The sequence below is a fragment of the Callorhinus ursinus genome, unplaced genomic scaffold (assembly GCF_003265705.2).
Source record: "Callorhinus ursinus isolate GAN/ISIS: 27379988/994484 unplaced genomic scaffold, GSC_fseal_2.0 scaffold20, whole genome shotgun sequence".
Classification (NCBI taxonomy): domain Eukaryota; kingdom Metazoa; phylum Chordata; class Mammalia; order Carnivora; family Otariidae; genus Callorhinus; species Callorhinus ursinus.
The window spans coordinates 24,442,433-24,469,141 of NW_027397082.1; the positions used below are offsets into that span (position 1 = coordinate 24,442,433).

General features: G+C 42.1%; 1 protein-coding gene across 5 annotated transcripts in view; it reads right to left on the minus strand.

Moving 5' to 3' along the window:
* The window catches only part of PLCE1 (phospholipase C epsilon 1), a 337,159-nt gene that overhangs the window by 16,046 nt on the left and 294,404 nt on the right, over positions 1–26,709 (minus strand). For all 5 annotated transcript variants that reach the window (XM_073904420.1, XM_073904421.1, XM_073904422.1 and 2 more), the window contains 6 exons: positions 22,576–22,697; positions 15,196–15,313; positions 11,011–11,142; positions 8,203–8,493; positions 3,350–3,513; positions 1,756–2,017 (listed from right to left, as the gene is read on the minus strand). In XM_073904420.1, the coding sequence (XP_073760521.1) occupies positions 1,756–2,017; positions 3,350–3,513; positions 8,203–8,493; positions 11,011–11,142; positions 15,196–15,313; positions 22,576–22,697 (1,089 nt within the window). The remainder of the gene's footprint in view (positions 1–1,755; positions 2,018–3,349; positions 3,514–8,202; positions 8,494–11,010; positions 11,143–15,195; positions 15,314–22,575; positions 22,698–26,709) is intronic.

Consider the following 26,709-nt stretch of genomic DNA (forward strand, 5'->3'; position numbering starts at 1 on the left):
GAACAGTTTTAGTGATAATATTCCAACAATAGGGGGTTGGCTAAATAAGTTATGGTGTGAATGTCTGTATAAAATGGAATAACAAGCAGCCAGTAAAAGTGGTGGTGAAGATGCATGGCTATCAACATGAGAAGTTGCTCCCTACATACATCAGGAAGTGAAAACCAGTAAGGTGCAAAGCACTAAGATTAGTAGGAAGCCTATTTGTTAAAAATATACATTATGTAATATGTATATGTATGCATATTACATATAGTATGTAAATACATGGGCAGAAAAACAAAGCCTGCAAAAGAAATACACCAAAAGTGATGGTTTTGGATGGGAAATGGATGGTTAAAAAGAATTGTTTTTGCTTCTCTGTACTTTCTCATATTTCTGTAATAACTCTTATGAACTGAATTGTGTCCTCCCCAAATTCTTATGTTGAAGCTCTAACTCCCAGGATCTCAGAATGTGACTATATCTGGAGGTAGGGCTTTTAAAGAGGGTTAGGGCCTTTAAGGAAGTTAAAATGGGTCATTAGGGTGAACCCTAAACCAGTATAATTGGTGTCCCTGTAAGAAGAGATTAGCACAAAGACCGAAAGAGACACCTGGAGCCATGCACACAGATGGAGGGACAACCATGTGAGGATACAGCGAGAAGGTGGTCGTCTGCAAACCAGGGAGAGAGGCCTTGGGAGAAACCAATCCCGTCAACACACTGATCTGCAGAAGTGTGAGAAAAGACACGTCTGCTGTCTAAGCCCCCAGTCTGTGGTGTTCTGTTATAGCAGCCTGAGCTGACTAAGGCAGTGACCATGGCTGCCTGCACGGTGGGGAAGAAAAACAGGGAAAGAACAAACTGTAGGAGCCTGTCACATGCTTGTGGCAGTTTGTGGTTGTGGGAAGAAGTACTAGAACCTTGGTACTCAGAGCAGACCTGCAGGTGGGCATCCCTGGGAGCTTGTTAGTGATGCAGAATCTCATGCCCCACCCCAGACCTACTGAGTCAGAATCCGCATTTTATTACCAAGAGTCCCAGGAGACTCTGATACACATCAAAGTTTGAGGAGCAGATACAGCTGGGCCGACTGGGGTCGCAAGCAGAAGCTGCAGGAGAGCGCAGCTAGGCTGCACCACCTCAGGCCAACAGCTCCGGCCTTGGCTCAGCGTTCTCCATCTGCCCCTGCTCTGCCCCCCACACCCAGCCCGGCTTCCGACCCTGGACGTGGCTGGGACCTACTCCCACCACGGCCTGCCGATGCCACGAGCACACCTCAGCCCACCTCCTCTCAGCCTTTTTTTTTTTTAATTTTTAAATTTTTTTAAAGTAAGCTCTAGACCCAACGTAGGGCTTGAACTCAGGACCCCCAGAACAAGAGTCCCCTGCTCTACTGACTGAGCTACCAGGCGCCCCTGGGGATCCTCTCCTAACGTCAGTCCTTGCTCTAAACCCGCCAGGGTGTGGTGGGCGCTACTGGGAAGGGGCATACGGGAGCATAAACCTGCCTCCCCACACAAGCAGAAGCAAAGGCCGCACTCTTAGGGGATGTTGTCAACACCTCCGATTTTAGGATAATGTAAAAGAAAATTCTCTTTTGAGATGTGAATCAACAATGTTCAAATCTGTATTATTTCTTTGTGCCTCTTATTTTAACTTCGTGCTATGGAAGTTTTAAACCCACACAAGTTGAAGGAAGAGCATAATGAACTCCGGGGCATCCATCACTTAGCTACAATAATGATTAGCATTTTGACAATTTTACTCTACCTCGTTTTAAAGCCTTGAGTGGGATGATTCTCTGAGCGGTTACGGCTGAGCTGTTGTTTTCCACAACAGCAAAACGAAGAAATATGAGGTCTTCAAAGTGAACCCGGAAGAGAAACTGTTCATTCCACATGGGGTTCAGAGTGTTCCGGTGGATGGGCTTTGTGCGGAAGTGGCAGCTGTCTAGGGGCATGCCCAGCACGTCGACTTCGATACAGGGGCTCCCCGTGCCGCTGCTCGGACACACATTTTGACCAGAGACGATCTGAGGAGGAAGAAAGGATCTAAATCACCGAAGATGCAAAAGAAACAGAGCAATCTCTGTACCTCACTTCTTCCCTCCACCTAGAGGGACAGAGAACACTCTGGAATGAACCCAGTAAATGGTTAATAAAGTTGCTAAAAAAAAGAGAAGTGATTGTATTCAGGTCATCACATGACTGGAATCATGTGAAAGCCTATTTTGTCAACAGCATTCACCTGATTGTAACCCTTCAACTGTGAAAATGTTCAACTCCTTTCAAAAACCAAGCAATCAAGATAATTAAGTTTCTCAAGAAGACAAGAGAAGAGGGGACTATAGGCAATGTAACCGAGAATTGGTTCCTAACATTCTGTTCAAAAGGTTTTTGGTGGATGTATTTGATATACCCCAAATCTTTTTCTTGAAGAGTTGGGTTTTGGCGCAAGTCTCAGGGAATGTTGTTAAAAATCAATCCACAGCCTTCTGTAAGTAGATGGAACTCCACGTGAGTCCAGCTGAAATGGTCAAACAGAAAGGGGCGGCTGCCCTCATCTTGGGGCCAGAAGAAAGCAATTTGGGGGGGACACATGTGAGCGGGATCCCCCCTGGCTCTGAGGTGTCGTGAGCCCAGGCTGTCTGGCAGTCTTCCTTTGCAGCCAGACAAACAAGATGTGAACTTGGAGAGAAGAGGTAACTTCGTCCCTCTCTGCCTTTTCTATCACCATCCAGTGGCTTTTTCCCTCTATCAACTAAGTGGGAGTGAAAGAACAGGGAATAAATCTGGGTGATGAACTACCGGGGCTCAGCTGTTAGGGGCAGCCTGTGGAGTTCTGATGATTAGTTAATAGGTAATAAAAGGAATAAGGAAAGGCCCAGTAATGATAGAGGTTAAGCTGCAAGGAGAAAAGATATTTAATAGATTTGTATATTGAGGCCTATCTGATCTTATAAGAACTTGTCAGAGTTTAAGATGATCTGCTCTAACCAGGAGCTCAACGTTTATGGGATCCACTCACAGTTATAATGCTCGAGGGCTGGAGGACAGAATTACCATCATCAATACACAGCTGAAGCAGGGACCTCATAAGTCCACCGACTGGGCTCTGGCAGATACAGGGCCTGGTGACAGCGTACCTAAACCGTAGCCACTGCTTTCTGAGAGGTAAAGACATGCTTTTGGGAACTAAATCTGCATGAACAAGACTGTGACATGAGACCTTTGTAATGCCTTGAATTCAAGACCAGAACAAGACTGTGACATGAGACCTTTGTAATGCCTTGAATTCAAGACCAGTTCATATTCAGGAAGGCTTACAGATCCTACTATATTCTGAAAACAGAGGCCATGCTTACAGTTAAGGAATAGATGGCAGGCTCCATGTTGTCCAGGTCTCTTTCCAAGGGCGAAAACTTCTGATACATGGGACAGTTCTTGTCCCACAGAACTGGGGGTTTTAGAACATAACCACAGCCACCGTTGGCCTCAAACATGGCAGCATTTAAATGTAAGGGCAGATCTGCAAAATAAAGTCAATATTGCTTGTTACTTGGTGGCTCATGTGTCATCTTACACATTTACTTTTAAGCTCAAAAGAACTTTGGATCCATTTTTCCCTAAGCTGAAGCATGAAGAAGAGATGACCATGCATTCACGGCACGGACTGAGTGCCTACTGCACCTGAGACACAGCTGGTGACAAGACGTGGAATCCGCCTTCACGGAGCTCACGCTCCATCCCACGTTCTGCCACTTAAAAACTCTTGCAAATAAAAATTCACAACATCCATCCGGAAAAATCCTGGAAATACCTCATTTTATACTGAATTTTAGAAAGGGATAATGGCATTTTCGTATCCCCATGCACCAACCATTGCAGACAATTGTATGAACAATTCTGGCTTTTTCAAATAGAAGATGAAATCTTAGGAATACAAGAGGGTATGTGCTATGGTGAGTGCTGTGAATTGTGTAAGACTGATGAATCACAGACCTGTACCTCCGAAACAAATAATACATTATATGTTAAAAAAAAGAAATAAACGCTTGTTTTAAATGAAAAAAAAAAAAAGGCTAGAAGAGCCAGAAAAACACACCTTGTCTTTGAAATCTCAATTTCAACCCATAAATCACAATACTTCTACCTTTTTTTAATAATTGTAGTTCCATATGAAAACAAAATCATCACATGTGATTCACATGTCCACAATCCCCTCAGTCCTCAATGCCTGGAACTCTCACAACAGCTTCCAGTATTTGGGGGCCAAATTTTACTTGGCACCATTCTCTGATGAATGATTGGACCCCTGCACTATTTTTGGACTCTTCCACACTCAAACGCTCATCCGATGGCGCAGTCTGTATAAAAGTGGCCCAAATGAGCAAAGAGTTTACGAGACACACCTGACAAATGTTCCCTCTGATAGATTCCTCCCATGGGCGGAGTGAACTTTGCTACATGGACCAACATCAACGAATAGTGTGGTCAGCACCGTGGAGCAAGGAGAAGTTGGCCTTCACTCGTCTTGTGTGTCACATTTTTCTGTGTACATGGAGTTGGCTGGGGCCATGTGCCGGAATTTGGGGGAAAGATGTCTTAGACACGTGAGAGCTCCAGGGGCCTCGGCCTCCTTATCTACGAAATTAGCACACTAGACCCCACCTCTCAGGCCCATCTGGTCCCCATGTGACTGATTCATCGAGGCTATGGAGGGAAGCAAACTAGCCCACGCCTCTGGTAAACATGAAACGGAGAAACGTTCCTAATGAAGTTATAGCAGCTCCCACTCACTGGGCCCTTCCCGGGCACCAGCCCCCAACGTTAAGCAGTATGTGCATCAGTGCCTCCATAACCCATGGGGTAGCTCCTGTTAATATTTTCATTTTTAAAGATAAAGAAATCAAGACACAAGAAATGAGCAAATTCAAGGCACATGGCTAGTGAGTGGTGGACGTTGGTGTTCACACCCAGACAGCCTGACCCAGCTTAACTACCGAACCAGGTAATGTATATTATCTTAACTACCGAGTCTGAACTGCTGAAGCTCTCACAGTGGTATCATAAAGACAAATGAGATATTGTGTGAAAGCCCCTACCCCGGCGTGTGGCACATAGAAGGTGCTCGATAAACAGTAGCCATTAAATAGGACTATGATGTCAACACCCATTTGGGTTTGAAGTCTGAATGCATTAGCAATGTGTCATCATTGTAGCTTTCCAAAATCTGAAAGCACTTTTTCTTAACTAAAATTTCATTTGGTGATCCACCATGTATCATAGATCCACGTGGAGCTGCTCAGTTGGAATAAAAGTGGGACCTCAAGTCCAGTCGTCCTACGGTCCTATGGCTGGTCCCAGAACTTCATCTAGGGCTATAGTTTTAAAATCCTGGTTCTAACCAATTGGACAGAGCATGCAGGAATCTGTGTAACACCATCATCCCTCTTAGTCAATGCATGTGGTGGCGTATCAAGCATAGCAACACCTTTAAAGTCTTCTGTTCTTTTAAAAACTCCATATTAAGTAGACACCATTCTCATAATATTTATCCCTATATTTTGGGGCTGGGAAAGTCATAAAGAGTGTGACAATCATTCAAGAAAGCATAATAAATATTAACAGAAGCTTGTCTTCGGATTAGGGCTGAAGGTCTATATATACTTGTAGGTCCTAGGACATGAGGCAAAAATTGTTCTGCCCCGGATGGAAAGAGCTTTGCAGGACTGTTGCCAGGAACAACCAGGGTCTGTCTGCATACCAGGCTCAGGTGAGTCTCCCAACTCAAGAGCTGGTTTTACTGAGGAGATGTGGGATACTCCTGGTTCTAGAAAACTGCAGACCTTCCAGGAGTTGATGGAGCCATTAGAGATCCTGGGAAGAGATCAGCCTAAGTCTATGGACACCCCTTTGGGGCATCAGGGTTCCCTGAAATTCAGGAAGTGGTAAGGTAGATGATCCATAGAACATATCTGGAGACTAGAGGGACACTGGGAGGGGGGTTTGGTTATTTGGTTGGGACATTTCATGGAAAATCAAGCACTCCCTAACCTAGAAATTCTTTTCAAAAATTAAAAAATAATTATTCCAATGTTGACTCTTAATTTGGACTTGCATTCACAGAGAAGTACTTAGAAGAGATCTGGACCAAAACTCACAAACCACAGGTTCAGACCCCAGTGGGGCTGATAGAGACAATCTGTTTCAGCTCAGTGCTGCATGCATTTATTGAGCACCTACTATGTGCAAGGTCTTGCTCTGGCTCTACCCCCAGTTTGGGGAAATGAAGACTATTTTTACAGATGAACACACTGAAACTGCATGTAGCTTGTGCTCTGTCCAGTTTGGGGAGAAGTTTGTCATTGCTTGCCATACTGAAATCAAGAGAGGATACATGGCAGTACTCCCTCCTGGGAGTTGGAAGGTTTTGCACAGAAACTTGAGGATGAACTGCACAACACTGCCATCTGCCTCCTCTGAGTGGGGAAGCTCCAACATGCTCTCTGGTTTGACCTGGGACAGAGGAAAAACCTTCCGGGGTGAGTGGAGGCCACGCGTCAGCCTCAGTGTGTGTTTCAGACTGCAGCGTGGCTCAAGGAGGGGCCGTTCCTGTGTCCCCTTCAGCTGCGGCTCTCTCTGCCATTGGTGGAGCCAGTACATCTGCAGCAGCCTTGGCACTTCAGGAGAAAGGACACATCCAAAACCAAATGCATTTCCATTTCCTTGAGAAAAAGATTTTTTCTAGTTATTTCAGTTTACTTAAAATATTTCAGTATCATAATAACCAAGGGGACCAGTGGACACAGAGCTAAGTACAGGGCCAGAGATGTGAACCCACAAGCCACTTGGGACAGATTGAAAAGAAATTTTTACAACTTTGAAAATATTTCATTATTATTTCCACTTGTGAGTCCAAATCATACTGTTTTCCTAACTTATCAAAAAACACTGATGATAGTTAATGTTTGTGGAATGCTTTCTATGCGCCAAGCACTATGTTAAGTATGGTACTTCACTTGTGTTGACTTATTTAATATCAATTGAAAGAAACAAATATTAAAGGGCAAAAAATAGGACTGATATCTGTGACCATACGTCTGTGAGGTCAGCCACGAATGGACCGTGTTGGTGCCAGTGCCAGGCTGCTAGGTGGTCCCAGGACTAATACTGTGGTTTGACCTTGGCTGGAGACAGGGCTGTGCTGATGGGTCAGCACGGTTAACGAGGATCTGATTCAGTTCACGTGAGAGGCATGGGGAGGCCACTCCACTCTTCAAAGGAAAGACTCTGATTTTTGAATAAGCTTCTAGGAAACACTTTTATTCTTTCTTCATGTTCTGTAGCTCCCTGCTTCCCCACCCCCCATAATCAAGTGGAAACAAAACGCTTTATCCTCTAAACTCACAGGGTCCTTGAAGCTATTATTATAAGTCGTTCTATAACGTGCAGCAAATTAACCACTCTGTGCCTTGGTTTGCTCATCTGAGAAATGGGGATCATAAAGGTATCTACCTCTTAGATTAAATGCGATAATAGGGAGAGGGGTCAAGAATTCAGCACAGTGCCTGGTGCACAGTGAGCCTGCCATAAACCGTAGCTCTTACCTGGAGTTTTAGGTCTCCTCAGTTCCCCTGTTAGGAAAGTCTCATCCACAGTGGAGAAACACAGGCACTACTCTCTCTGTTCATGTGGGTCACATACTTGGTTTTTGTGTATGTGTGTGTGTTAGCCCCTTCCAGAGCAACGACCATTCTCTATCTCAATCTCAAATGGAAGACAAGAAGCTAAAATGTTTTTAGCGTGCCAAGTGTTCAGAGCAACACTACTTTTTGACGGCAAGAACAAGAGCTTAGCAAGAGAACTTCCTAAGGAGTATTAGGAAATCTCTACCCCAAAGATCTTTAAAAACAAACTGGACACAGCCCTACCAAGCGCAGTTGTATGTTTAAAAAATGCTTTAAAAAGGGGGCAGGGAACAGCAGACAATTAGGGGCCCCTTCATGGTTCTCATCTATTGCCTTAACTGAAACATCCAGGGCACAATTCCGTATCAAATTCAGTCCTCTGTACTCTACCCCTCACATATGGTGTGCCCCCATGTGGAATCTGGCCCCCTTCTAACAATCTTGTTTGTTGCACTACATTTGCTGAAATATAAGATGCAGAGGAGAGCAGTGGGGAGGCACCCTTCTGGGTGAAGCAGGCCCATTACCATCTGTCTGGTAGTTGAGCGCCACGAGCTGTATCCCATGGAGCCAGAACATGAGGGGATTGGGGTTGGAGGAGTCGATGCGGGTGGCAGCCGGGTAAGTCCTCAGCAGCTGACAGGCGGTGTGCTGGATCAGTTTCTGAGAATACCTGCGACACAGACGTTTGGCGGCATTTTCATTCAGCGATGAGATATGGTAACATTTGGGAGTTCTAATGATAGCGCTGAGGGATGTGGTTGGGTTGAGGGGGGAAGAAGATTCCTCCCAGGCCTGTCGCATTCCTTCACAGGAACCTAAACCCCCCAAAAGATTAGCCTCCGATTAGTGTAGAAAACTTTAAATATTTTAGAAAGATAAACCTGAACAACATCCCAGTAGGCAATCATAACACATAACACATCAGAATACATCTTGCCTGTTCCTTGTTAGTCCACTACCTTGAAACAAAATGATGGCTAGTGTGTTTTAAGATGAGTGTAACAACACTAATTTAAATCAAGAGCCCGAAAGTCCTCTGCCTCCGCATCTCGTCTATTCTATGAATAAATTTATACAAATACACAACCACACATGCCCAAGGGTGTTCACTCTAGCATTGTTTTTTTCTCTTTAAAATAACAAAACAAAACAAAACCCCAAAAGCAAAAACCCCAAAACCACCACCATTACCACCACCACCTACCACCACCACCACCACCACCACCACCACGCAGGAAGCAACCTAAATGTTCTACCAGTGAGGAAGCAGTTAAATAAATGACAGTCTACCCACACAATGAAATACCACAGGGGCATTAAGGAGAATAAGGTAGATATGTATAGAAAGCTATGAAGAAAGTTATAGCAAGTATAAATTTATACAAGTCTCCCTGATTTTAAACTATACTAAAAAGTTATAGTAATCAAAACAATATGGTACTGGCATAAAAACAGACACATAGATCAATGAAACAGAAAAGAGAGCCTAGAAATAAACCCACATATATATGGGCAATTAATTTGTGACAGTGGAGCCAAGGATACACAACAGGGAAAGGATCATCTCATCAATAAATGGTGTTGGGAAAGCGGGATACCCACATGCAAAAGAATGAAACTAGACCATTATTTTACACCATACACAAAAAATTAACTTGAAATTGTTTAAAGACTTGCATGTAAGACCTGAAACCACACAACTCTTAGAAGAAAACAAAGGCAGTAAGCTTCCCGACATTAGTCTTGGTGTCGAATTTTTGGATCTGACTCCAAAATTAAAGGTAACAAAAGGAGAAATAAACAAGTGGGACTACAGCAGACTGAAATGCTTCTGCACAATAAAGGAAATCATCAAAAAAAGGAAAGACAATCTACTGAATGGGAGAAAATATTTGCAAATCATATATCCAATAAGGGGTTAATATCCAAAGTGTATAAGGAACTCAAATAACTCAGGAGCAAAAAAACTATTTGATTAAAAAATGAGCAGAGGATTTAAGCAGACATTTTTCCAAAGAAGACATACAGATGGCCAACAGGCACACGAGAAGATGAACATCAATAATCAGCAGGGAAATGCAAACCAAAACCACAACAAGATATCACCTGTTAGAATGGCTATTATCAAAAAGACAAGAAATAACAAGTGTGGGAGAGGATGTGGAGAAAAGGGAAATTTCGAACACTGTTGGTGGGAATGCAAACTGGTGCAGCCACTATGGAAAACAGTATGGAATTTCCTCAAAAAATTAAAGATAGAACTACCGTATGATCCAGCTATACCACTTCTGGATATTTATCTAAAGAAAATAAAAACACCAATTCAAAAAGATACATGCATCCCAATGTTCACTGCAACATTATTCACAACAACCAAGATACGGAAACAACCTAAGTATCCAGTGAAGGATGAATGGATGAGGAAGATATGGTATACATACACACAATGGAATACTACTCAGCCATAAAAATGCAGGAGATCCTGCCATTTGTAACAACATGGACGGATTTTGAGGGTATAATGTTAAGTGAAATAAGTCAGAAAAAGACAAATACCATATGATTTCACTCATATATGAAATATAAAAAACAAAACAAACACATAAAACCAAACAAATCTCCTGGATACAGAGAATGGATCGGTGGATTTCAAAGGGGTAGGGAGGTGAAATGGGTGAAGGGCATCAGGTATCTGGTGATGGATGATAACTAACTAGATTTATTGTAGTGCATACAAAGATCGAATTACTATGTTGTACACCTGAAACTAATATAATGTTATATACCAATTTAACCTCAAGAAAAAAAAAAGTTATCCAAGTATGTTCAGTTATATCCCATTTGGATTATCTTAAAAAGAATCTTATTTTTCTTGAACAAAACACAATAAACTTAACAGTGGTTACCTCTGGGGAATAGAACTGGGACAGAGAGAGTGGAAAGGAATTTTAATTATACTCTGAAATGTTTGAGTTTTTAACTATGAGAATTTATTACTTTTATAATAAAAAGTAATTAGAAATAAAATGGATATATCTTCTGGAGTTATAAGGATGAAGAGTTCCAAGAACAACTAGAATGTTCCAAGGTGGCTCCAATTTTTACTTTTGAGGCAAACACTGTTAGAACGTCTTCAGTGAAATGTTATTCTTTAGGAAGTTAAAAGTGTAAATTTGTAATTTTAAAGATAGTGGTACCACACGTAGATAACATAAACATTCATGAACATAAAAAAAGAAATTAAAAGTTCAAGGGAAGTGCTTAGACGGTCAAGTATTGGAATCATCCAGCATGCAGAATTGGGCCAAAATATTGGAAGAAGGTGACTTTACTTTTTCCAGATGCTTTGTTAAACGATGCTGTCTCCCCAGGGCTCATTCTGCCCGGATTGTTGCCAAAAATGGACTTCCTGCTTTTCCTTTCTTTTCCTCTGCTAGAGCCAGATGCATTTAGAGTTGACAGGCCTGTTCCCATAAAATGAAAATAAATAAGCCAAAAACTACAAGCAAGGGAACTCAACATTTTCCATCCCTGTTACTGTTTATTTTGAAGTCCTACTACTCCCTTGCAGCCCCGGGCCAGAAGACCTACTAGCATTTTTAGTGCAGTTAATAATAGCATTGCAGGCAATGATAGCAAAACTTCTCTCTCTCTGGAGGCAAATGTGACAAGAACTGCATGATCATCGCAAAATCACACACACACCCGCTTGACTGTGCACCAGAAAGATTTTGAAAAACTGCAGGAAAAGAAAGCGCCCCAGTCAATATTTAATTATCAGAACCTAATTACTCAACTCGGAGCAATAAAAGACTGGGTCAAAGCCTCAGCTTCAGCGTCACACTGTCTGGGTTCAGTTCCTGCAAGTGAGATGTTGGCTTAACATCCACCTTCTCTGTTCCTTATTGTCCTTATCCATTAAATGGGTGTGATGATAGGAACTCGCTCACAGGGTTGGTCTGAGGGTTTGGTGGGAAATATGTGATGACGATCCTGATGGTTCATGGCTTCTCTTGTGAGTTTACTCCTAGTCCAACCACTGCCTGACCCTTTCCGCCTGGCACAATGCCTGGTGTGCAGCAGCAACTTCACAGACTTTTGCTGAATGAGGAAATGAAGGCAGACCTGGCTCCAGGGCAGGGAGAGTCATTTAAAAGCACTAATGAAGCCAGAGTTACCTCCAAACCCTTCCACTGTGTACAACCGTACCACCAGAAAGTCACTCCTTCAGCCCAAGCAGCATGCAGGCGGTCCTCTTTGAGATGAAAATATACCTTCCGAGAACATCAGCAGAGAAGACAGGATAAGGCGGTGCTTAGTAAGAGCACAGACCCTGGGGGTTACACCCTATTCTTAGCGGTGTGACCTCACATAAATGATTTAACCTCTCTGCATCTCTCCCTCCTCATCTATAAAAGGGTCGTGCTTAGGGTTGAATGAGATCATGTATATATACATACTCAGTAGAGTGTCTTGCTCAGAGAAAGTGCTCAGTTCATAGCAGCTGTGGGGCTTCTAATTTTTTTTTCCTTTTAAGTATCTGTAACCACAAAGATGCACATACTCGGACTAGGAGGTTCTCCTGCTTTATCTTAAAATTTTGTGTGAATTTTGCTCTGTGCATAACGATGTAACAGTAGGTTTTCTCCCAAGGGCCTAGAGTGAGGGGCCTGTTCACTCTGGGGTTTTTGCACACATCCTGGCATGCGTCAAAGGGTATGTGGGCCCTTTTGTGAAGAGCCTGGTTGTTCCCTTGGGGTGAGGAAGCAAGAAAACAAGGGCTGGGTGATCAAGAAAAGGGAAGGAATCTGGGGAGACCCACAGAAGTAACTGAGAGAGCAACAAAGAGCCTTCTTCTGCCCTGTTGGCCTATTTACCAATGACAACAAAAACCACTCCCAGAGAGCCAATTCTTTTCTGGATAGCGTGCTAATCACATTATATACTTTATTGCTAATTTTTACAACCACCCTGCAAGTTAGGACATAATATGCCTTTTTTTTACAGATATGGAATTTGGAAGTGGAGAGAAGTTATATAACTGTCCCAGTGAAGGCCACTGAGGAGTTGAGCTCTGCCACTGAAGCAGGATCATGATCTTGGGGAAGTTAATTTACTTCTGGGGAAGGTCATACTACATGACCTTCATGGTGCCTCACTGCTCTGAAGATTTTTTTGCACATGGCTGCTTGGAAGGGACTCGGAATGGTGGAGGTGCGATGCGTTGAAACTGATAAGGTAGCAAAATTAAAGTTGATAGTGTACCAAAATAAACATTTTATGGTGTTTTCCCCATGAGCATTGAGACAAAGCATAATAACCATAAATATTTAGAAACTATTAGGACAATGATTCTGGCAGCATGGTTTTGTTAATTTTGAGAGGAAATAAATTTGGGGAGAGAAAAGTGTGAGAAACTTCAATTACTTAAAACCAACAACAACCCCCAATTAAATGTAGTATACCTATAAAGAACATGTGCTATATAAACACTTTTAAAAAACAGCATTCTTGGAATTTTAAACATAAGCCAAATAACCCTTAGCCTGTGCCTCAAGTCAGAAGCTGGACCCAGGGACCTTTTGGCTCTCCCACAATTCTCTCTTGGTACAGAAACTTTCTTTCAGAGTGACTTCAAATATCTTTGGGAATTTGTGCTCTTTAATCCGTGCTTGAAAAGAAAAGATAAAGCCCGTGGAATGGTTTGGGTGTGGTGTCCGCTGAATTTATAAAGAACAAGAGATGCAGTGATACTCGAATGTGAGCATGTGAGTGATCACTGATCTGTGAATGCAGTGGTCCTCACACTTGTTCCAGTCATAAAGGACATGCAGGCCACAAGGCTCCTTGACAGGAAGAGGACTTAATCCCACCATGAGAACAATTTCCCCAGCTGCGAGTATGATCATATCATACTTAACGTGACAAAGTCACGATCTGTGAAGCAAAACCTAAATAGCTAGGTTCTTAAATTTCTTTGAAAACTCTGATGGCTACTTGTTAATTCACATCTTCCTCAACAGCATTTGCTACCAGATAAGCAGCAGTAGCTGCCAAATTTTAAAAACAGTTAAGGGGCGAAAGCTTGAAACTGAGGAAGTTCTATCTGTGATTTTTTCCATGTGTGTGAAAAGACCACTATTACCTAATTTTTTAATAGCCTAATACCTTTTGTCCTGTTTGCAGGGCAGAGTGTGAGAAGTGGGGCTTAAGAGACGCCTCTGGAGGCCAGGATCTGCATTCACGTGCAGGGCTGAAATGTCAACTCCCTTCTCTAGGTCAAGTTTGTATACCCCGTTTCCCAACATTTAGATGAATCTCCTGATTCCAGCTGCTTTCCCATCTTCAGAAATTTTGCACAAGGGGATCCTTTTTCAGAGTCTAAGGAGATGAATTTTTCTGACTTCCATATATTTATGGACTCTCCTGTTTGCCCTGCAGCCCCTGCTGCCCCATTTGTGGGACACGCAATTGGGTGAGTGCATTGAGATCATACCCTAACAAGAGGGACATGGTCGTGCAAGGGTTAAGAGCAGGACTTTGGAGATAGGCTTCAGAATCACAGTTTACCTTGTATTAACGGAAATGCACATTTTTGGGGGGAGGAATGGTTTATCATGAACTTCTAGAAATAGCAAGCTGGGAAAACCTACTCTCCCACTGCAATCCCATCCTTGGCCTTGTGGTTCAGGTGGAGCCTCACTACCCAGCTCAGAGATGGGGAATGTGCCATTGGCCCTCGACTGTCAGAGCTCTGCGTTCCCTGGGTCACAGGCACTGGTTCAGGGATGGGCAAAGGACTCAATGGAAAACAATGAAACTGGTGCTGAAATTTCTGGAAGAGGCTCTAAGATGGAAGCTGATCTGGAAACATGTGGTGCTAGCCTGCTGCAGCCACCTTGCTACCACAAAGGGAACAGGCCCAACCCAAAGGAGGCAGAGTGAGAAATGGGGAAAGAGAAGCCCTGGATCAAGCTGTACCTGAAACTTGTATATCCCTTCATGTTTCAATACAGGAGCCAATAAATTTCCTTTTTGCTTAAGTCAATTTCTACCACTTTCAAACAAAAGAGTCTTAGATGATACATCAGAAAAACTTGGACCAGTGTGTCTCCTTCAGATTTCATTTTCTTTAAAAATGGGGATAAACCCACCTACCTCACAGAATTATTAGGATGTCAGTAACTTGATGTATGTAAGATACTTAGCACAAATCCTGGCACTGAAGGGCTTACTAAATTTTAGCTATTAGATGTTATAAATATTATTATTATCATTATTATTAACTATTATGAACAGACATGACATCTGGAAAATAAACATTTTATGGTATTTTTCCTCATGACCATCAAAGCTAATAATAATAATAATAATAAATATTTAGAAGGCAGTGTAACAATGAGTTTGGTAACACAATTTAGTTATTTTGAAAGCATTCGCAATGTCCAATTAAATCAACAGCACATTTTTACCTTTTGCTATCTTTAAATGTTATAGATGATATTGCCCACCCTTACCTGGAAATTTTACCGCTTGGCAATAGATGACAAGGTCAGAAAGCTCTGGTGCAATCTGTCTGCTTTCCTTTTTATTCTGAGGAAGATAAAATTCTTCTCCCAGTTCCATGTCATAAACCTATCAAGGGAAAAATGATCCCAGTTTACACAGGAAGTGTATGCCCACCCACCTCTAAATCCCCAAAGGTCTTTATCTGTTCGTTTCACATGTCACAGTGTGTTTCGCATTGCTCTGTATCCATCCGTATACATGTCCCAACACTTTTCCCAGAGTCAGGATTTTCTGAGAGCCAGTGATGAGCCTAACTCATCCTCATCTTGCCCTGGGGCACAGTCCAGTGTCTTAAATGTGGAACAGTGAATGCATATTTGTTGAATGAGAGATAACTGAGTATGCATCTTCTATGGCTCCAATTTTATTTTATTTAAATTTTTATTATGTTAATCACCATACATTACATCATTAGTTTTTGACGTAGGGTTCCATGATTCATTGTGCATAACACCCAGTGCTACATGCAGAACGTGCCCTCTTTAATACCCATCACCAGGCTAACCCATCCCCCCACACCCCTCCCCTCTAGAACCCTCAGTTTGTTTTTCAGAGTCCATCATCTCTGGTTCATCTCCCCCTCCTATTTCCCCACCTTCATTCTTCCCCTCCTGCTATCTTCTTCTTCTTTTTTTTTTTCTTAACATATATTGCATTATTTGTTTCAGAGGTACAGATCTGTGATTCAACAGCCTTGCACAATTCACAGCGCTCACCATAGCACATACCCTCCCCAATGTCTATCACCCAGCCACCCCATCCCTCCCACCCCCCCACCACTTCAGCAACCCTCAGTTTGTTTCCTGAGATTAAGAATTCCTCCTATCAGTGAGGTCATATGATACATGTCTTTCTCTGATTGACTTATTTCACTCAGCATAACACCCTCCAGTTCCATCCACGTCGTTGCAAATGGCAAGATCTCATTCCTTTTGATGGCTGCATAATATTCCATTGTGTATATATATCACATCTTCTTTATCCATTCATCTGTCGATGGACATCTAGGCTCTTTCCACAGTTTGGCTATTGTGGACATTGCTGCTATAAACATCGGGATGCACGTACCCCGTCGGATCCCTACATTTGTATCTTTGGGGTAAATACCCAGTAGTGCAATTGCTGGATCATATGGTAGCTCTATTTTCAACTGTTTGAGGAACCTCCATACTGTTTTCCAGAGGGGTTGCACCAGCTTGCATTCCCACTAACAGTGTAGGAGGGTTCCCCTTTCTCCGCATCCCCGCCAACATCTGTCGTTTCCTGACTTGTTAATTTTAGCCATTCTGACCGGTGTAAGGTGGTATCTCACTGAGGTTTTGATTTGGATTTCCCTGATGCCGGGAGATGTTGAGCACTTTTTCATGTGTCTGTTGGCCATTTGGATGTCTTCTTTGGAAAAATGTCTGTTCATGACTTCTGCCCATTTCTTGATTGGATTATTTGTTCTTTGGGTGTTGAGCTTGATAAGTTCTTTATAGATTTTGGATACTAGCCCTTTATCTGATATGTCATTTGCAAATATTTTCTCCCATTCTGTCGGTTGTCTTTTGGTTTTGGGGACTGTTTCTTTTGCTGTGCAAAAGCTTTTTATCTTGATGAGGTCCCAATAGTTCATTTTTGCCCTTGCTTCCCTTGCCTTTGGTGATGTTTCTAGGAAGAAGTTGCTGCGGCTGAGGTCAAAGAGGTCGCTGCCTGTGTTCTCCTTTAGGATTTTGATGGACTCCTGTCTCACGTTTAGGTCTTTCAACCATTTGGAGTCTATTTTTGTGTGTGGTGTAAGGAAATGGTCCAGTTTCATTCTTCTGCATGTGGCTGTCCAATTTTCCCAACACCATTTTTGTTGAAGAGACTGTCTTTTTTCCCTTGGACATTCTTTCCTGCTTTGTCACAGATTAGTTGACCATAGAGTTGAGGGTCCATTTCTGGGCTCTTGATTCTGTCCCATTGATCTATGTGTCTGTTTTTGTGCCAGTACCATACTGTCTTGATGATGACAGCTTTGTAATAGAGCTGGAAGTCCAAAATTGTGATGCCGCCAGCTTTGCTTTTCTTTTTTAACATTCCTCTGGCTATTCGGGGTCTTTTCTGGTTCCATACAAATTTTAGGATTATTTGTTCCATTTCTTTGAAAAAAGTGGTTGGTATTTTGATGGGGATTGCATTGAATGTGTAGATGCTTTAGGTAGCATTGACATCTTCACAATATTTGTTCTTCCAATCCATGAGCATGGAACGTTTTTCCATTTCTTTGTGTCTTCCTCAATTTTTTTCATGAGTATTTTATAGTTTTCTGAGTATAGATCCTTTGCCTCTGTGGTTAGATTTATTCCTAGGTATCTTATGGTTTGGGGTGCAATTGTAAATGGGATTGACTCCTTAATTTCTCTGTCTTCTGTCTTGTTGTTGGTGTATAGGAATGCCTCTGATTTCTGGGCACTGATTTTATATCCTGCCACTTTACTGAATTCCTGTATGAGTTCTAGCAGTTTTGGGGTGAAGTCTTTTGGGTTTTCCACATAAAGTATCATATCATCTGCAAACAGTGAGAGTTTGACTTCTTCTTTGCCAATTCAGATGCCTTTGATTTCTTTTTGTTGTCTGATTGCTGTGGTTAGGACTTCTAATACTATGTTGAATAGCAGTGGTGATAGTGGACATCCCTGCCGCGTTCCTGACCTTAGGGGGAAAGCTCTCAGTTTTTCCCCATTGAGAATGATATTCACTGTAGGTTTCTCATAGATGGCTTTTATGATATTGAGGTGTGTATCCTCTATCCCTATACTCTGAAGAGTTTTGATCACGAAAGGATGCTGTACTTTGTCCAATGCTTTTTCTGCATCTATTAAGAAGATCATATGATTCTTGTTCTTTCTTTTGTTAATGTATTGTATCACATTGATTGATTTGTGGATGTTGAACCAACCTTGCAGCCCACGGATAAATCCCACTTGGTCGTGGTGAATAATCCTTTTAATGTACTGTTGGATCCTATTGGCTAGTATTTTGGTGAGAATTTTTGCATCCATGTTCATCAAGGATATTGCTCTGTAATTCTCCTTTTTGACGGGGTCTTTGTCTGATTTGGGGATCAAAGTAATGGTGGCCTCCTAAAACGAGTTTGGAAGTTTTCTTTCCATTTCTATTTTTTGGAACAGTTTCAGGAGAATAAGTATTAATTCTTCTTTAAATGTTTGGTAGAGTTCCCCTGGGAAGCCATCTGGCCCTGGGCTTTTGTTTCTATTATAATTATTACTATTGTTGTATTGTTGTCAATGTGTTTCTTTGCTTTTGTTATTAACTGTCTTATATAATTAGCTGCTCCCATGTTAGGGGCATAGATATTTACAGTTGTTAGATCTTCTTGTTGGATAAACCCTTCAAGTAGGACATAGTGTCCTTCCTCATCTCTTATTACAGTCTTTGGTTTAAAATCTAATTTGTCTGATAGAAGGATTGCCACCCCAGCTTTCTTTTGGTGTCCATTAGCATGGTAAATGGTTTTCCACCCCCTCACTTTTTTTTTAATTTATTTTTTATTTTTTTTTTAATGTTTTATTTATTCATGAGAGTCAGAGAGAGAGAGAGAGAGAGGCAGAGGCAGAGAGAGAAGCAGGCTCCCCGCCTAGCAGGGAGCCCGATGCGGGACTCGATCCCAGGACCCTGGGATCATGACCTGAGCCGAAGGCAGACGCTTAACCATCTGAGCCACCCAGGTACCCCTACCCCCTCACTTTCAATGTGGGGGTGTCTTTGGGTCTAAAATGAGTCTCTTGCAGACAGCCTATCGATGGGTCTTGTTTTATAATCCAATCTGATAGCCTTGTCTTTTGATTGGGGCATTTAGCCCATTTACATTCAGGGTAACTATTGAAAGATATGAATTTAGTGCCATTGTATTGCCTGTAAGGTGACTGTTACTGTATATTGTCTGTGTTCCTTTCTGGTCTATGCTGCTTTTAGGCTCTCTCTTTGCTTAGAGGACCCCTTTTAATATTTCTTGGAGGGCTGGTTTTGTGTTTGCAAATTCCTTTAGTTTTTGTTTGTCCTGGAAGCTTTTTATCTCTCCTTCTATTTTCAATGACAGCCTAGCTGGATATAGTATTCTTGGCTGCATATTTTTCTCATTGAGTGCTCTGAAGATATCATGCCAGTCCTTTCTGGCCTGCCAGGTCTCTGTGGATAGGTCTGTTGCCAATCTAATGTTTCTACTATTGTAGATTACAGATCTCTTTTCCCGAGCTGCTTTCAGGATTTTCTCTTTGTCTCTGAGACTCGTAAGTTTTACTATTAGATGTCGGGGTGTTGACCTATTTTTATTGACTTTGAGAGGGGTTCTCTGTGCCTCCTGGATTTTGATGTCTGTTTCCTTCCCCACATTAGGGAAGTTCTGTTATAATTTGCTCCAATATACCTTCTGCCCCTCTCTCTCTTTTTTCTTCTTCTGGGATCCCAATTATTCTAATGTTGTTTCGTCTTATGGTATCGCTTATCTCTTGAATTCTGACCTCGTGATCCAGTAGTTGTTTCTCTCTCTCTTTTTCTCAGCTTCTTTATTTTCCATCTTTTGGTTTTCTATATCACTGATTCTCTCTTCTGCCTCATTTATGCTAGCAGTTAGTGCCCCCATTTTTTATTGCACCTCATTAATAGCCTTTTTGATTTCGACTTGGTTAGATTTTAGTTCTTTTATTTCTCCAGAAAGGGTTTCTCTAATAACTTCCATGCTTTTTTCAAGCCCAGCTAGTATCTTTAAAATCATGATTCTGAATTCTAGGTCCGACATAGTACTAATGTCCGTATTGAGTAGGTGCCTGGCAGACGGTACTACCTCTTGTTCTTTTTGTTGAGGTGATTTTTTCCATCTTGTCATTTTGTCCAGAGGAGAATAGATGAATGAGGGAACAAAATGCTAACAGCGTAACAACATCCCCAGAAAATATACTCTAAACAAATCAGAAAAGACCTGAAACCAGGGGAAAAGAAAGAAAAAAGAAAGAGAAAAAAAAAGAAAAAGATAAAAACAAACAAAAACAGAACAAAACAAAAAAACCAGAATATGATCAAATATGATCGGGCTGGTGCATAGATCAGTGCCACACACTAGATTTTGGGTGTATTTTGGTCTGTTAAAAGAAAGTGCCTCTCAAAATTTTAAAGAAAGACTTATATATGTACAAAATAGGGATTGATATGATGAAGGGATGGAATATGACTGTAAAGATGAAAATTATAAAAAATTTTATAAAAGGAATTGATAAGTTGTTTGAAAAAAGAAAGAAAAGGATTTAAAAAAAAAGAACAAAAGAAAAAAGGGGGGGAGAGAATGTGATCAGGCAGGAGACTAGAACAAAGCCATACACTAGAGATTTAGGGTATATTTTGATCTGTTAGAAGAAACTGTATCTCAAAATTTTAAAGAGAGAACAACTTATATATATACACCAAAAATAAGGGTAATTACTATGAAGGGATAGAATATGACTCTCAAAATGAAAAAGAAAAATGTTTTTTTAAAAAAGGGATTGATAAGATGTTGGTTGAAAAAAGGAAAAAGAAAAATTAAAAAAAAGAAGGTTAAAAAAAAATTAACTTTGAAAGACTAAAGAATCATGGTAAAAAAGCCATGAATTCTATGTGCAGTATTCCCCTAGCCCTGGAGTTTTGCAATTCTCACTGATCGGTAAACTTGGTCTTGGCTGGCTGTTTGTGCTGATCTTCTGGGGGAGGGGCCTGTTGCCGTGGTTTCCAAATGTCTTTGCCGGAGGCGGAATTGCCCTGCCCTTGCCGGTCTGGGCTAAGTAATCTGCTCAGGTTTGCTCTTGGGATCTTTTGTTCCCTGCAAGCTTTCGGTACAGCTTTGGAGGACGAGAGTGAATATGGCGGCCTCCCAATCTCTGCCCCAGAGGAGCCGAGAACTCGGGGCCCCGCTCCTCAGTGCGCCCCCAGAGAAAAGCAGTCAGTCACTCCTGTATCCCCGGTCTCCGGCTGCACTCTGTGCTCACCCGGCCTGTGACTGGCGTTTCTATCTCTGGCACCGGACTCGGTGTGGAGTCTCCAAACCCAGCAGATCCCTGCGGTGAGCTCCCGCGCCGCTCCTCCCAGGGGAGGAAGGGGAGTCTCCCTGGATCCGCCACTTGTTGGGTCCCTGCTAGAGGAGCAGTGGCCCGACTGGGCCGCGGATCACGGTTTATGGCAACCCCAAGCCGAGAGCCTGCGCCTCGGCTCCATCTCTGCAGCCGGCTCCCCCGCTCGGATATCTGGGAGCTCTGCTGCACTCAGGCACTCCCGGTCTTTCTGTGACCCCAAGGGTCCTGAGACCACACTGTCCCGCGAGGGTTCCACCCCCCGCTGAGCCACTGGAGCGATGTCCCTCAGCAAAGCCGACTTCTAAAAGTTCCGATTTTGTGCTCCGCGGCTCTATCACTTGCCAGAAGCGGCCAACGGAGGCCCCCTCCCCTGTGGTCTATCCTCCCAAATATCGCCTCAGATTCACTTCTCCACACGTCCTACCTTCCAGAAAGTGGTGGCTTTTCTGTTCAGAGAGTTGTTGCTATTCTTTTCTTCGCTCTCCTGTTGAGTTCGTAGGTGTTCAGAATGGTTTGATCCCTATCCAGCTGAATTCCTGAGACCAGATGAAACCCAGGTCTCCTACTCCTCCGCCATCTTGCTCCGCCCTCCTATGGCTCCAATTTTTGACATACTTTATTACCTGGCTCTCCAACAATGTCACTCACTACAACCGTGTCTGCAGATCTGCTCAGAGTCTACTCAGTGTGAGGCACTTGAAAGCAGGGTCTGGATATCTCATTTAGATTTCCATTCTCCGTGTCATTCCTCTGTGAACACTTAACAGTCTGAGCCCTGTTTATCGGCTTGGTCATTCCAAACACTTTAAACATTCTAGAAATTCCTTGAATGTACCAGGCTGTCCTCTTGGCCTAAATGCCCTGTTTTTGTCTGCTTGGTCATATCTTCGTTTCCAACATCATCCTCCCTGATCCTCTGATAACACTGTGTAGTCACTGGTCTTTGTACTCAGCTACAAGCACTGTTTGCGTATTTGTCTCCATCACTAAACCACCTTCTGTGCCACCTCAGTGCCTGCCACGCTCTATGCCTTTTGCAGCTATTGGTTGGATGAACCAGTGACTAACCTTCTACAAATGGCAGATGGGTGTCCCATAGCATCACCATGTGGGCTTTGGCATCTAAGAGAAAGCGAGGGGGAAATGTGAAGGAAAGGGACAGGGTGGGAGTGAAATTCTACCCACAACTGACAAGAGTACCATGGCTCAAGTGTAACTTAATAGAAACCATTCACCCACCTTTCCTTTGTTGCAAGCAGAGTTATCGGCTTTCTTTATCCTCTTGGGGATTTCTTCATTATACTCGAACTGAAGCTTGTCATTACATGATTTATTTTCAGGTCTGTCTTCTAGAATGTTGTCTGAAAATAAGTGGGCAGGCTTTAGCAAACAAGAACCCGATGTTTCACTTAAGAGCTATGTCTATATCATTGCAAGGATATCCAGATGCTCGTGCTTATCTGTTAAGATTGAGGCTCTGGCTACATGTTACCAAAGGGATGGTTTGGAGTATAATTTTTTAAAATTTGTTAAATCTGGTCAATGATGTATTTATTTTGGATTGAATGGACTCATTTACCAGTAGTTTTGGTACTCTACAGACATAATCTAAATGAGAAGGCTCATGTCCATACAGATCATTAGGACCCTGCAAACCTTACTTTAGACACACATGTGTCAGAAGCCTCAGTACACAAGTCTGGGGAGGACTTAGTGGTAGAAGCACTTCTAGATGGCGCATACAGGAGTTAATCACTCTCACTTTAAAATGAAGCTATTAGCCTCTTTTACCTCTGGAAATGTCAAAACCTGGGGAAAAAAGATACTGTTATTTGCAATGCAGTTTTCATGACTCTACTTAATTGGAAAGTAAAGTTTTCATAATTGTTTATGAATTTATTAAGAGAAAACCTTGAGGATAGAAATTAACATATATCTAACAATAGCTAAAGCATGACAGATAATCTTACACTTTGGTCTTGTTTTGGTATTTCTATTCAAAATGACCTTAAAGGTGTTAGAGGTACAACACAGTTATGCTCTTTTAAAATGAAAAATAAGAAAGGTCTCATTTTTCACTCAAGGTTCACACTCTCATCAGACCATAAATGCTTAGACCAACATATCCTTATACCAAATAAGGCCACACAGGCTGCCAAGAAGTAAATGAGATCAATCATTTTATTACATTTTTACTCATGTAAGTATCATGACTTCATCATGCTAATAAGGCCTACGATATTGGACACAGAATGCCGACATTCATGCAGTTAAAATGCCCACTTCAAATGGCTTTACCTTCCTGACTGTTAGGAGCAGGAGAAGCAGTAAGGACATCTGCTATAGAAAAACAGAATCAGAAAGGGGATAAAAGTAAGGAAAATTAAGACAAAAAGCCAGATAAATTAAACTAAGGTATGAAGCAAAGCATAAATAACAATAGCTTAGATTGTAAAATAAATGAAAGAAATCCTCTATTGATTTAATATTTTGACTGTTAGGGATGCAAGGGCTAGCAATAAAAGAAATGCAAACATTGTTAATGTTAATCATGCTGCCACATTCACATTACATATTTTCAGTTACTGACTGTCATAACATTCCCAGTAATGCACTATGTCACAGACATGGATTAATTTTTTTTAAAGATTTTATTTATTTATTTGAGAGAGAGAATGAGAGAGAGAGAGAGAGAGCACAAGAAGGGGGAGTGGGAGAGGGAGAAGCAGACCCCCCGCTGAGCAGGGAGCCTGATGCAGGACTCGATCCCGGGACTCCAGGATCATGACCTGAGCCGAAGGTAGTCGCTTAACCAACTGAGCCACCCAGGTGCCCAGACATAGATTAATTTGTTAGAATCATGCAGTCACTGTCATAGAATGTCTGTATTAAGTTGCAAGTTCAAATCTGTACTCTACTGCTTGTTCAAAGCTAATCAAGATAAACAGCAAGGTTGGAAGAAAATTAATCTATATTTAGTTAATGGAATTTAATTAAACAAATATTCATGAAGGACTAATTGGCCAAAAGCAGAGTAGGGATTCCTGAAACACATGGGCCTCATTTGCAACTTCCTTTAGATCTTCTGGAATTAACTTTGTGGTTAGGAATCATCACATTTTAATAGCTCAAAGAGGCTTTAGACTAATTCTCTCATTTTATAGACATGATAACTGAGGACCAGAGCTGTCACAGAGATAAAGTGGGCCACCCAGATTCGACAGGTGAGCTCTTCATCTGGGACGTCTGTAAGGGCCTCAGAAGGCCAGCCACACTCCTGCAACTGTATGCAGAATTTTGAGAGCACATTTATTTCTCTGAGGGGACTGGTCACAGCTTCTACTTCTCCTTCTCAAAGGGACCCATGATTACAAGAAGCTGAGAAACTTTGAGGTCCCCCTATAAGCTCCAAATGGTTCTATCCATAGCAGGCAGGTGTTCATTTCCCTCTCATCTTAGCTAGAGGATGTGAAGCTGGTAGAGGGATTGCACAGAGGTGAGGGAGGCACCACACAAACCACAACCAAGACTGGAAGACTGACAGGGCATTTAGCAGTAGCTTAAGGAAGCCTCAACACTACTAGCTTACACTAGTCATGGTAAAACTACAAGGCCTGTATGGGAATCAGCCAGTTGGAGGAATCTGTCAATGAAATGGGAAATACCCACGTGGGGGCAGTGGCCTTCAGCTGTCATAGATCTTAGGTGTTAGTGCTAGAAGAAGGGAGAACACCAGCCAACACTGAACAGAACCTTCTCATTACACATTTGAGGGTCATAAGGCCTAGAGTGGAGATAGGACATTGACCCAATATCTCATAGTTTATTGAAGCAGGACCTAGTGAGGCCCCCTTTCTATGTGTCCCCATCCCAGCACAGGCAGGCTTTAAACAAGCATGCAACTATCTTAGATATTCAGTGGAGTATGGCTTAAATTTTACTCTCCTAACTGAAATAAATACCTGATCATTTTGTTATTTGCCTATCAAAAACTCTTATAATAATAATAATTAAGAAAAGTCCCTTCTTCCTGTTCTCAAAAGTACAGAAAAAACATAGGAGTAATTTGTGAGAGCAAGTGAATTTATCTTCCACCAGACTAACTTCTCACAGGGGCAAATGACATCTGGATTGGTTGATTTTTTAAGTGTGTGTGGTTTTTGTTTCTTATTTGAATAAATTTGTTCTTCTGAGACAATATTATCATAATTATAATAGAGTTCCATGGGGAAGAATAAGTCAATATGAGAATATTCATATTCCCACAACTTTTCAGGAATAGGATACAAGAAATTATGACTTCTTTTCATTTTCCCTCTTTTTACCTTCCCATTAGAGTATATGCCCCTCACATTATCTGATAGGATTTCAGGTCAAGTAAATTTGGCTTTTATTTATTTATTTAATTTAAAAGATTTTATTTATTTGACACAGAGAGAGAGACAGCGAGAGAGGGAACACAAGCAGGGGGAGTGTGAGAGGGGGAAGCAGGTTTCCTGCGGAGCAGGGAGCCTGATGCAGGACTCCATCCCAGGACCCTGGGATCATGACCTGAGCTGAAAGCAGACGCTTAATGACGGAGCTACCCAGGCACCCCTAAATTTGGCTTTTAGTGGATGGTATGAAGCAATCAGCTATTACTGAGGACAAATATTAAATAGACATAGACTAGTATTGTACTGGGGAGGCAAAAGGAGACTGGGCTATACCTGCTGGTCCTGATGGAAGCTCACGGAACTCAAGAGAACTAGGGGGCAGGCAGTCCTGGAGCATGAGCAGCAGATATTTGGAGGAGGGTAGCGTGGCTGTCTTAATGCCAACGGTAAATGGTTGCTGGTCTGGGCATATCTATATATTAGCAAAACAATTATCCGACATAGACGTAATATATTCTACACATGCAATGTTATTTATGTAAATAGAAATTTTGGCAATTTTTCATTGCATTGCTTTTCAAAAGTTGCTGAAATGAAACCATTTACCATTAGCAATGGTACCTAGAAAACATTTTGCAATCTATAGCCAATTTAGTACAAATGAGACACACGTGAAGTCTAATTCTCATGGAAGAGGAATTCTTCACCTGTAATCTGTAGATAACTTCATTCATGTGGTATTTGTGCCATTAACCATCAGCCATGTTTTGTCCCTTTGGTGGAGCCAGATGGAAATATCTTGTTGTTTTAGTGATGTGAGAACCAGGGAGAAAGGGAAGCGAAATGCTGTTTTTTGTTTGTTTTTTCAGGAGTGACGGCGGTGAGAGGGCTGAGCAGAGAGCACAGGACTGTGATGCTGCCCCCTGCAGGTGGCGAGGAGTGAGACTAGCCAGCCCCCAGCATTCCTGCGAGAGCATTAGCCGGGTCAGAAACTGAA